This window comes from Dendropsophus ebraccatus, chromosome 3, assembly GCF_027789765.1.
Source record: "Dendropsophus ebraccatus isolate aDenEbr1 chromosome 3, aDenEbr1.pat, whole genome shotgun sequence".
Classification (NCBI taxonomy): domain Eukaryota; kingdom Metazoa; phylum Chordata; class Amphibia; order Anura; family Hylidae; genus Dendropsophus; species Dendropsophus ebraccatus.
The window spans coordinates 45,422,860-45,434,893 of record NC_091456.1 but is presented as its reverse complement, the minus strand read 5'-3'; the positions used below and the strand labels follow the sequence as shown (position 1 = coordinate 45,434,893).

The 12,034-nt window shown below is 44.9% G+C and overlaps 1 protein-coding gene across 6 annotated transcripts in view; it reads left to right on the top strand.

Annotated features, from left to right (window-relative positions):
• CARMIL3 (capping protein regulator and myosin 1 linker 3) overlaps nucleotides 1–12,034 on the top strand; it is a 71,835-nt gene that overhangs the window by 8,376 nt on the left and 51,425 nt on the right. For all 6 annotated transcript variants that reach the window (XR_011362117.1, XM_069961626.1, XM_069961628.1 and 3 more), the window contains exons 3-5: nucleotides 2,022–2,072; nucleotides 3,677–3,736; nucleotides 7,101–7,219. Coding sequence is in view for 5 of the 6 variants with exons in the window: in XM_069961626.1 (XP_069817727.1) it covers nucleotides 2,022–2,072; nucleotides 3,677–3,736; nucleotides 7,101–7,219 (230 nt within the window). In the remaining variant the exon portion in view is untranslated. The remainder of the gene's footprint in view (nucleotides 1–2,021; nucleotides 2,073–3,676; nucleotides 3,737–7,100; nucleotides 7,220–12,034) is intronic.

Genomic DNA, 12,034 nt, shown 5'->3' with positions numbered 1-12,034 from the left:
GACCTTGTTACCTGGGTTGAGCAGAGTGGCCAAGATTTCCTGTTTACACCTGAGTTGCGATACAGAGTACATAGGCTTCTAGCAACTTTGCTCTATCCGGATCAGTTCCTCTTGTTATCAGGATACTGTCCTGCACCTTTAGGCTTGTTCTGGGCGTGGGTTGGGGTTTCTCTGACTTGTCCTCTCCCTTGAGTTTTCAAGAAGAAGGTGTCTAAGTCTCCAATGTGCGTCTGCTCTGGTCAACAACCAGACTAAGACTACTCAGTGTAGCTCTGGAGTGCGGACCTGGCAAAGCGAGGGCCCAGTTGGACCACAACAAGCACCAACTTGTTCTGTGTCCTCTCTACTCAACGACCAAACCAAAACTACTGACTAAAGTGGGTGTATGCTTCCTCTTCCCATGTGACAACCTCCTACAGGTGGTGTAATATCCCCTGTGAGTGGTGGAGAAAAAAATCATAGAAGGAGCTCAGAGATAGGTAGAGGAGAAGAGAAGGTCCTCATTGGTGTACAGATCACAATAAACAACCCTTTGGTTACCTGCAGCTGTGCAAAACATAAGTACAGTTACATACAACAGTGACATCTTGGGCTAAAACTTAGGTACTGCTTCATTACCACAGTTTACTTGGAGTACAGACTTTTGCGAAGGGTGCAACAATAAGCAACACCCGTGGTGGGACACCACATATGTACATGAAAAAGGCATTTTGGTTCTAACTGGGATTAGTGTAACCAACTATGTCCCAGATTTACTAATAGAAGATCATGTCAAGCGCCGTAGACTGCATTGTAATATACTTACAGTACAGTCCATGGTGCTTCTGGCAGTTCCACTGACGGCTTGCTTTAGAAGAGTATTGCATATCTGCCAGAGTTTTGACAAGGTATCCTGTCACACAAGTGGAACGATAGGTACATTTTAAAGCGTACTTTTTAAAGCGTACATTTTTAAGACTGGGTAACCATGGGCGTGTCCAAAGCCGATGAATTCTGTGCACAAGCCCTATTCTGATTTAATAAGGTTCATGCATGGAAATCACCTGGCATGGATGTACCCATGGGGACCCGATCTTCTAATGGCAGAAGCGACTGCATGCCAAACAAGAAAACCTGCATAATAACAGGTATGCTTTAAAGGGGTACTCTGGGTACTTTTTGCCTATGGCCAGGGAGGAGGTGGATGAGGGCAATGATGTCTCCTTACCTCCCCGGTTCCAGCGCCGTGTCCCGTCACGTCTCAAGCCCACGTCAGTGACCAGGAAGCGGCCAGGCAGCGTGGACCGGAGTGATGTGATCCGAGACACGACGCAGGAACTGGGGAGGTAAGGGAACGTCATTGCCCTCATCTACCTCCTCCTCGGCCAAAGGCAAAAAAGCCCCCCAGCCCGGAGTACCCCTTTAAGACCAGCACATGAAATGCCAATCTTGTTTCTCCACACTTATCTCTACCATTTTTGAGGGACAAAAGGCAACTACTGACATAGATATACAAGTACATATTAGAGAAGGTTGATTTAGCCACAAATTCTACACAATTCCCCCCCCCCCCCAAATCCATGGAGTATCCACAGAAAGAATTCTGGGTTACATCAGGCTTTTTCTGAGTATTGACCACATATCTCATTCCTGCAACATTTAAAGGCATTAAATCCGTGAGACAAATTGCCATGTTGCAGCACTGCACGGAATAGTCATGTGGATGAGACTTCTGCCCCATCTGAATTAATGCCTATTCCGCTGATGAGCATCACATGAAGAATATGCTAATGATATAGTAAAGGGAATATCAAGCTAGAGTTTCCTAGTGACAAGCGGCGAAAATAACTATTTATAGGATCTACCTGATTGTCTTTGCTAAGACAAACAATTCAGAGGGGCACCACAAAACGAAGCATGGAAGTTACCATAGCAACTGATCCATTTAACCACTTTCTCTTTTTGCCATGGCTGTGTACACTCGCATTCTCTAGGTATTGTGAATAGCATACAATCTGTCATATCTATGTATTTCTTCCCAGGTCACAACATGCTGGAGATTCTACCTATTCTACATCAAACTGCCAGCAAAGGTGGGTACCAAAGAACCACTAATATCCTCCCGCAAGATCATTGTTAGGCTATGTTCCCACAACGTCTTTTTAGTAAAAAAAAAAAAGCTGCTGCTTTTTTGATAATAACGGTCATTATCATTATTAATGACCGTCAGCAAAAAAAACATCAGTTCTTTCACCTAAAAAAGATGTTGTGAGGACAGCGCCTTATCCTGTAAGGGTGGGTTCACACTGAGGAATTCTCGCGGATTTTCAGGGGGATTCCAGGTCAAAAAGCGCACAGAATCCACACAGAATTCCGCCCGTAAAGAATGAACATTGTGAATGTACATTGGCTTTAATGGGCTTTCTGCCTATTTGTTCACACAGCAGAATTTCCGCGCTGAAAATTCCGCCGCAGATCCACTTTCCGCTAGAGGAATCCTATAGGAGTCAATGGGGCTTTAATTCTGCTTGAAATTCTGCTCGAATTCTGCTTACTTTCCGCTTGAATTCCGCTCAAATTCTGCTCCTATTCTGCCAGAGCTGAATAGGCGAGGAATTTTAAGTAGAAAATTTTTCCTCTACAATTCCTTTACAATTCCTCGAGAATTCCTCAGTGTGAACCCACCCTATGGCTATGTTCACATGTCGTGTTTTCCATGACATGACATCCATCAAAATTATGTCAATCATTTCATGTTTTGGGCGCACGTCATTTGGGGCATAATTCTGGCTCAGGCGGACTGATTGCCCTTTGGGTGTGTCTTTAATTCAAAAGTCCATTTAAGTTAATAGTGAAAACAGTGAAAAAATAAAAACCTAAGAGGCTCTATTTCAATTTTAGGGCGCCAAAATGCATTACAGAAATGTCACCCAAACCTGCCTGTGGCAGCCCAATCAGCTAAATTTGTAATTTTTATGGGGGCCTCTGAATATTAAAAGAAGAGAAGAATGAGGAGAAGGATTCAGCTGCCCAATGCTCTTGTTCTCAGGAAAATAAGCTGCCACCAGATAAGTCTGCCAGCAACTAACCCCCGCCATTAAGGCTGGGTTCACACTACGTTTTGCAATCTGTTTTTCTTATCTGTTTTTGCAAAAAAACTGATGGAAAAACTGATGCATTTGTGTGAATCCGTTTTGATTTGTTTTTCCATTGACTTCGATTATAAAAAAAATAAGATAAAAACAAATCAGTCTTTTAGCACACACAAAAATGGTCGACCAAATTTTTGTGTACGTTTTCATATCATTTTTTTAATAATGGAAATTGATAGAAAAGTGGATCAAACACAAATGCATCAGTTTTTCCATCTGTTTTTTGCAAAAACTGATGAGAAAAACGAATCGCAAAAATAATGTGTAATACTTATACCTGGACCAAATACACACAGGAAATGGCCTAACACTATAAAATGCATAGAATATATCTAGCTGTGGTCCTTCCTCCCAGGCAGGTCCCTGATGTTCAGTACACTCTGGTATAAGTTGGTATTTCCTTCTTATTTCATGTTCTTCCATTGTCCTTAATCTTTTACCACATGCCTTAATACTTAATAGCTCTTTGATATAACTTTTTGTGTATATTGTGTTCTATTAGTCACCTTGATGTTTTTACATTGTTCTTGTTTTTTTTTTTTTAGATCGAAAGCTCATTCAGTGTGCTGGAAATCCGAGCCCTCACAGCTATCAGTCTTAACCAGGTACTGATGAACAGTGATGAGACCACATTTGTTAATATTATAGAAATACAATGAAACCTTGGATTATGAGCATAATTTGTTACGAGAATGTGCTTGTAATCTAAATCACTGGTATATCAAAGCAAATTTTCCCATAAGAAATAACTAAAACGCAGATGAGGCTGGGTTCACACTGCGTTTTTGCAATCCGTTTTTTTTTCATCCGTTTTTTGCAAAAAAACGGATGAAAAAACTGATGCATTTTTGACGGACACAAAACATGATCAGTTTTTTTGACGGACACAAAAACGTAGCTGACACTACTTTTGCATCCGTTTTTTTCATCCCTTTTTCACGGATGAAAAAAACGGATTGCAAAAACTCAGTGTGAACATAGCCTGATTTGTTCCACAAACCAAAAATAAGGTAGGTAACGTGTTCTGTATCAATAAAGAACACTGTGTCAGTAAAGAAGAGGTTAATCAGTTAACTTCTTCTCCAAACACAACTGCCCAGGTAGTTGCACATCTACTGGTACTAGTGCCTGCTGCCTGGAGCAGATATCGGTGAGGGGGTTAAAGGGGTTATCCAGTGCTACAAAAACATGGCCACTTTCTTTCAGAGACAACTCGACTCTTGTCTCCAGTTCAGGTGCGGTTTGCAATTAAGCTCCATTCACTTCAATGGAACTAAGCAGCAAAACCTGCCCAAGCTGGAGACAAGAGTGGGACTGTCTCTGGAAGAAAGTGGCCATATTTTTGTAGCGCTGGATACCCCTTTAATTTGGGTGTCAGAGGGAAGCAGTGGTGACGCAGACAAGTGTGGTGCACTGCTGTACGGCGCAACTGGTCACTTGCTAGATGGTGCTGTGTGACTCCACTAGTGTAGTGGGTGGTTGAGACATAGCTCAGCCAGGTGTTATGCTGTCATGACGCCAGTGCCGATTGGGCACACAGGTATGGAGGCACACCTGCTTTTAGTTTAGTAAGGCTGGCTATACCCTTTCCCATGTGGTCAGTAACCTGCCGGGCTGTTTTGGGGTCACTTGGCCATTTATCATGGTGGTTCGGAGTTAAGTTGTGACCCACCCGGACTATTGGTAGCACCACCCAAAGAAAGGGGAGATGACCCAAGGAAGGTGCAATGGCTGCATAGGTGCTTAAATAAGAATCACAGGGTCCCGTTACAATAAATAAACTCTTCTTTACTGCAGGAATACTTGATACAATGATACACTATAGACCTTTGTCTTGATAACACACTTCGGACTTGACGGACAAGACTTCGGATGTAGACTAGCCGCGCTGGCTTGGTTGTGTGCTGAGAAGTGAAGTAAGTTCAAAGAAGTAGAGAGGAGGATGTCAAAAGAGTCCCAACCAAAAGTAGTACTGTGCTCTGCCGGATTGTTAGAAGTAGAATACTTGAGAGTAGAGAGAATACTTGTGCCCGTTTTTTGACTCCTTGGTCTTTGCACCACCTATTGCCCCCCAGTGTCGGGTGACCCGTCCTAAAGGGTGACACTAGCCCCAGACCTTGTTACCTGGAATGAGCAGAGTGGTCAGAATTTTCTGGTTACGCCCACGCTGCGAGATAGAGTACGTAGGCTTCTAGCAACTTTGCTCTATCCGGATCAGTTCCTCTTTCTTCAGGATACTGTCCTGCACCTTTAGACTTGTTCACTGCTTGGGCTGGAATGATCCCTGACTTTGTCCTCTCTGTGAGTGTTTAGCACTGCATAGTGTGTACAAGTGCTACTTTCAAGAAACGAGTGTCTGTTCCCATGTGCGTCTGTTCTGTACCACACCTCAGACTACACTGGACTTGTCCTCTAACAGGGGATCTGGCATAAGCCAGGGCCCAATTTGACTGCTGTAGGGACCATTCTGGCTTGCGTCCTTCCTGTAAAGAAGTGTGAGTGGGTGAGAAGAGAGTGCAAGAGAAGGAAGGAGATAGGTACAGAAGAGAAAGAGCTCTCATTCGTGCACAAATCACAGAAACAAGAACCCTTTACCTACAGCTGTGCAATACTTAAGCATACAATATACATACTAGCGACATCTAGTGGTAAAACTTAGGTACTACTTCATTACCACTACTACTTTGGAGTACAGGCTTTTGCGAGGGGTGTAAAGACAAGTAACACCCGTGGTGGGACACCGCACAAGCACTGGAGGAGAGCCGGAAGGCGTCTGATACCTGCAGACGTAATCAGGTAGTAGTGGGTTAGAATGAGAGGGCTTTCTACCCAGGGCAGTATCAGGATGGGGACACAGGGGCTTGTATTAAGTAATCTTGCTCATTTGCCGAGATACAACTTTTTAAAAAATTGTTAGCTTGTCTTGCAAAACACTGACAAACCAAGTTACTTGTAATCCAAGGTTTCACTGTACAATTAACATTGTCCATGCTTTACCTTCTCTAACATTACGCTCTAGGTTCATAGTGCTATACTTGTAAGATCCAAAGTTACTCTTGTCCAGATATTATTGTCAATTTTGGAATCCAGATCCCTACTGCTATATTACAATTAGAGATGAGGGAAGCAGCCGGAAACTTTTGGTCAAACACCTTAAGATTCGTGAATCGAAGCTTAACGAATTTCCTTAAAACAGCCAAACTATAGTAGCTACAATACTGGGACGGTTACAGAAGGGCGAATCTGTTTAAAGAATGTTGTTGTAAAAGTCTTAAAAATCGGGAAATCACAATTAAAAAAAAAATGTCAATCAGCCAGTCACTCATCTAATTTCCACCATTCCTCTCCTCTTTTTTAATTTTTTTTTTTATAGCGCACACAGATTCCGCAGCACTTCACCTAACTGTATGTTTTTGGGTGTGGGAGGAAACCAGACTATCCAGAGGAAACCCACGCAAACACGGAGAGAACATACAAACTCTTGGTTGTTGTCCTTGGTGGGATTTGAACCCAGAACCCCAGTGCTACAAGGCTACAGTGCTAACCACTGAGCCACTGTGTTGCCCAACTCTGTCCCTATATCACTCTGTTAGTCTCTCCCTGCTCTGCTCTAACGGCCTGCTGCCATCCTGCTCTCTCCTCCACACACAGCAGACTGGCCACCTCTGTAAACGAACCTCCTTATATAGGGGGGGAAGTGCAGACATCACAGAGGGACCTGCAGCTGATTGGACGGGCGCTAGAGATTTTGGTTCATCCCTTTCTCCTGCCAGTGATGCTCCAGACAGCATGTGCGGCCGCCATTTTGTTTTTTGTGAATTTCCTAGCCAATTGGTGGGAATTCGCTTTGCAGAACGAAGCAAATTGACGACCCGATTCGCAGCAAATTTTGATTCGCTTCAATTACAATGTTTCTCTAAGTTTTCTGTATTCATGTCACTGTTACCTGGTTTCCTTTCCACTTTTCAGATACTTATAGAAACAGAGAAAGGAAACTTCCAGCTGACGTTGACAGCTCAGAATACAGATCAGCTGATTAGCGGTATCCAGGCCACGCTATCCAAGATATTTCCTACTCCAGATACAGTGTAAGTTCCCAGGAAATTCCATCAGATCCTCACCTTGGGACAAGCAATGTCTACTTACTGCCTTACTAGGAGCTCAGCACAGCCAACTGAGAATTCTCTAATTTTAGCATGCGGGTCATTGTAGAAAGAAAAGCATTGAGGATACCCTTTTCCAAGATAGCTAACAGACAGCTAACATTTTACATAACAGCTGCCTAAATTGCTTATCATAAATGGTTATAATATATATGCAATTAGAATATCTCTCTGTGGTTGTTCTGCAATTCTGCATACTACAGATGGGTGGGCGCCCCCTTATGTTGTTGTATTCTGCTCTTATTAATATGAATTATGATAAATAATATGAATTATTCGCTGCTGTTATTATTAATGATTAGTTACTAATGATGCCTTATTACTTGGATCTAAGGTGAGAATAACTCCATAATACAGTATGCCAAATAAGAGTTATACAAGACCCCACAGATCACATTGTTCCCACAGATTTTTTTGCGCAAATGAAAATTGGGTTATTTAAGTGGCAAGCAACATTTAAATGAATGGGACAGTTACAGATGTTTCTGCAACAAAATCTGCCACATGAATTCACCTTTAAAACACCTTACACCTTGAGATAGTACAGTCATGATGAGTCTTCAAGATAGTAGCTCCCAGAGAAATGATGGCTACTGTCAGGCAAACAATAGTTCAATAGAATGATTGAACAATAGAGCTAAAGGCTGTACCATGATTGTTATTATCTATTTAGCCTCCTTCCCCTAGTTTTGAGCTGCTGCTTTCTGCAAATAAATCCCGCCAGGGACTTGTTTACATCAGCTGTCTGGGAAGGGAGGGGGGAGAGGGAGAGAAAGCGTACAGACACTTTTTTGTGTCTTCAGCAGAAAGCAGCAGCTTAGAACTGGGGGAAGGAGACTGAATAGATAATGAGTATGGAATGTATTGTTAGTCTCACCATGGGCAGCAACATGTGAAAAGTTTTGTTTGAGCGGAATATCCATAAAGGATAATGTTGTTCAATCTTTAACCCCTTGACGACATCGGGCGTAAGTATACGCCCCCGCAGGGTGGGCTTTAACGCAAACGGGCGTATACTTACGCCCGATGTTTCCCCGATCGCTGTGTGTTCACACACAGCGGTCGCGGAAGATGGCCTGCTACAATGTATAGCAGGCCATCTCTGCTCGTCGGCACGGGGGGTGATTAACCCCTCCCGTGCCGACGATCGCTGCTATATGCTGATCAATACAGATCAGCGTATAGCAGCTGAAAACAGCTTTCCGGGTCATCGGTGACCCGGAAAGCAATGGCGATTGGTGCTGTCCGAGATAGCACCAATCAACATAAGTGTCCCTAAGAAAGATGGCGCCGATGCCACCCCCATGATCGCCGTGATAGGCCGGCAAGTACCGTCCGGCCCATCACGGCGATCATACTGTAAAAAAACAGTTTTGCCGGGTTCTGCACCCCTCAGCTAGGTAGCTGAGGGGTGCAGAACAGGTGTGTGTGGTGCAGGTGTACCATACTCACCTGATCTGGGCGTCCGGAGCGACGATCTGTGGTCCGCGCCATCCTCGCGTCTTCTTCGGGTCACTTCCGGGTTCGGTCGTCCAGCGTCGAAAATCTTCGTAATTGCTCGGGTCTTTGGGTTTGACGGGCCTCGGTAATCTCCGGCAGCGTCGCTCTACTGCCCCCTAGCGGCTGATCAGTGAATATCATTCACTGATCAGTTGCTTTGGGTTAAAAAGATTTTTATTTTTTTTCCGATTTTTTTTTTTTCTTCTTTTTTTTGCTCCCTAACGCCGCTGAGTGCTGATCAGCATCGCCCGTAAGTGCGCCGCTGATCAGCAACTCCTCCTTTTTGGCGTTTCCCCCTCCTATAACCTACCGCCACTGTCTGCTGATAAGTGCCGCACATAAGTGCAGCATTTATCAGCAGCTCCTTTCTTGGCGTAGGGATATTTTTTCTTACTGTCAAAAAAACACGTAAAAAACACTACACTACACCACACCACACTACATGAAATAAAGTTTTACACTACACCACTACACATTTACATACCCCATATACCATTCCCCGTATAAAGATGGCCCCCAGGGTGTTTTCGGCGTCGGACGCATACGTTATTATTGCCTCCAACACCGAAACAGCCAGTGAGGATGAATGGGGGGGATCCTTCTTTCCTCCATTCATCCTCATCATCCTCATCATCCAGTGACGTGTCTGGGGGTAGCGTAGCGTACGCTGCCCCCCAGACACGTCTTTCCTGCCAGTACCGTCCCAATAAGAGATGACTGTATGGCGTGAAATTCTCCAAACTCTGTGAGAGTACCTCAGGGTACTCTTACAGACTTAGGGTACGTGCACACTGCGGAATGGCGAAGGATAACCCTTTGTGAATTCCGCAGCTGGCACCCGCCGGTGGACTGATGCAGGCGCGTGTCTCCCCGTGTCATAGACTCCATTCTATGCACGGGCGGATTCCGTTGTGCGCCCAAAGAATGAACACGTTCATTCTTTGGACAGAGGGCAGAATCCGCCCGTGCATAGAATGGAGTGTGACACGAGAGGAGACGCGCGCCTCCATCAGTCCGCCGCGCGGGTGCCAGTTGCGGAATACACAAAGGGTTATCCTTCGCCATTCCGCAGTGTGCAGGTACCATTACAGTGTATGAAGGAAGGGAAACCCGAATCCAGCCCCAGATGACCCCCCCCCCCCATCCTCCGAGTTAGTGGGGAGATCATTGGGGAACTGATCTTCCCACTGCTGGATAAAGGTTACCACCTGTATGGGGATAACTTTTATACCAGCACCCCCTCTTCTGGTCCCTCGCTGCCCGAGCTACTGTAGCTTGCGGCACGATCCGAAAATATCAGAAGCAGTAATAGAGCCCTAATATTTAGCAGCCATGGAGCGGACCCAGCGCTTCTGGATATGAAGGACCCCGTATCACACCAGGGCAACCTTTTCCAGGTGACGTCCCCCACACTGGAAAACAGGAGACCCCAGAAGAAGTGCAGAGTGTGGCGTAACAGGGGGATCAGGAAGGACGCCATTTTCCAGTGTGACACCTGTCCTGATCGCCCCGGCCTCTGCATACAGGATCGCTTCAAGGCGTACCACACGTCATTGGAGTTCTACATTATCTATATTCTGTCCCTTATTCCTATTTCAGGGGTCACGTTGATCCGGGGATTATTCTGATTGCCATTATGGTTACTGTCGTCTGCCTCACAAGGTTTTTTTTGCTTTCCTCTGGATCAACACAGGCTGAATTTGATGGACACCTGGCATTTTCAACCTAATTCCCCCCAAATAAATTAATAATTGTCCCTTTTCCCCAGCTAAATAGGTATAGCCGCTATTCCCATTAGAGGATACCATGATGCAATTACAAAGCCTCTGTGCTGCCAGGACAGTAGAAACCCCCCACAAGTGACCCCATTCTGGAAACTACACCCCATAAGGAATCTAACGAGGGGAGCAGTGGGGATATGGCCCCCTGGTGACGGCCACATTTGGGCCGTGAAAATGAAAAAATTGTATTTTTTATTTTCACGGCACATGTTCCACATATGTGCCCGTCACCAGTGGGGTCCATATGCTCACTGCACCCCTTGTTAGATTCCTTATGGGGTGTAGTTTCCACAATGGGGTCACTTGTGGGGGGTTTCTACTGTCCTGGCAGCACAGGAGCTTTGTAATTGCGACATGGCCTCCATCCTCCATTCAAGCCTCTAAATGGCGCTCTGTCCCTTTGGTGGCTTGCCCTGTGCCAATATGGCACATTATGTCCACATGTGGGGTATTTTCGTACTCAGGGGAATTTACCCTACACGTTTTGTGTTCACTTTCTTTTTTAACCCCTTGTGGAAAAGGAAAAAAATCAAGGCTAGACCAACATTTAGTGTAAAAAATGCTTAATTTTTACACTAAATCATTGATCTTATCTTGATTTTTTCATTTTCACAAGGGGTTAAAAGATAAAAAAAACACTAAATGTGTAGAGCAATTTCCCCTGAGTACGGAAATACCCCACATGTGGACATAAAGTGCCATGCGGGTGCAGGGTAAGCCTTCAAAGGGAAGGAGCGCCATTTGGATTTTGGAGGCTGGATTTGGCTGGAATAGATTTCGAGGGGCCATGTTGCATTTAAAAGGCCCCTGTGTTGCCAAGACAGTTGAACCCCCCCACAAGTGACCCCATTATGGAAACTACACCCCTCAGGGAATGTAACAAGGGGTGTAGTGAGCATATGGACCCTACTGGTGACGGGCACAAATGTGGAACAATATGGCGTGAAAATGAAATATTACATTTTTTACACTATAATGTTGGTTTAGCCTTAAACTTTTCATTTTCACAAGAGGTTAAAAGAGAAAAAAAACACACAAAATGTGTAGAGCAATTCCCACTGAGTCCGTAAATACCCCACATGTGGACATTTTGGAGGCTGGATGTGGCCAGAATGGATGATGAACGCCATGTTGCATTTACAGAGCCCTCGTGCTGCCAAAACACTGGAAACCCCCCACAAGTGACCCCATTCTGGAAACTACACCCCTCAAGGAATCTAACAAGGGGTGCAGTGAGGATATGGACCCCTTGATGATGGCCACATTGATGCCGTGAAAGTGAAAAAATGAAAATTTTCCCTTTCATGTCACATTGTTCCACATTTGTGCCCGTCACCAGTGGGGTCCATATGCTCACTGCCCCCCTTGTTAGATTCCTTTAGGGGTGTAGTTTCCAGAATGGGGTCACTTGTGGGGGGGTTCCAGTGTTTTGGCAGCACGAGGGCTCTGTAAATGCGAC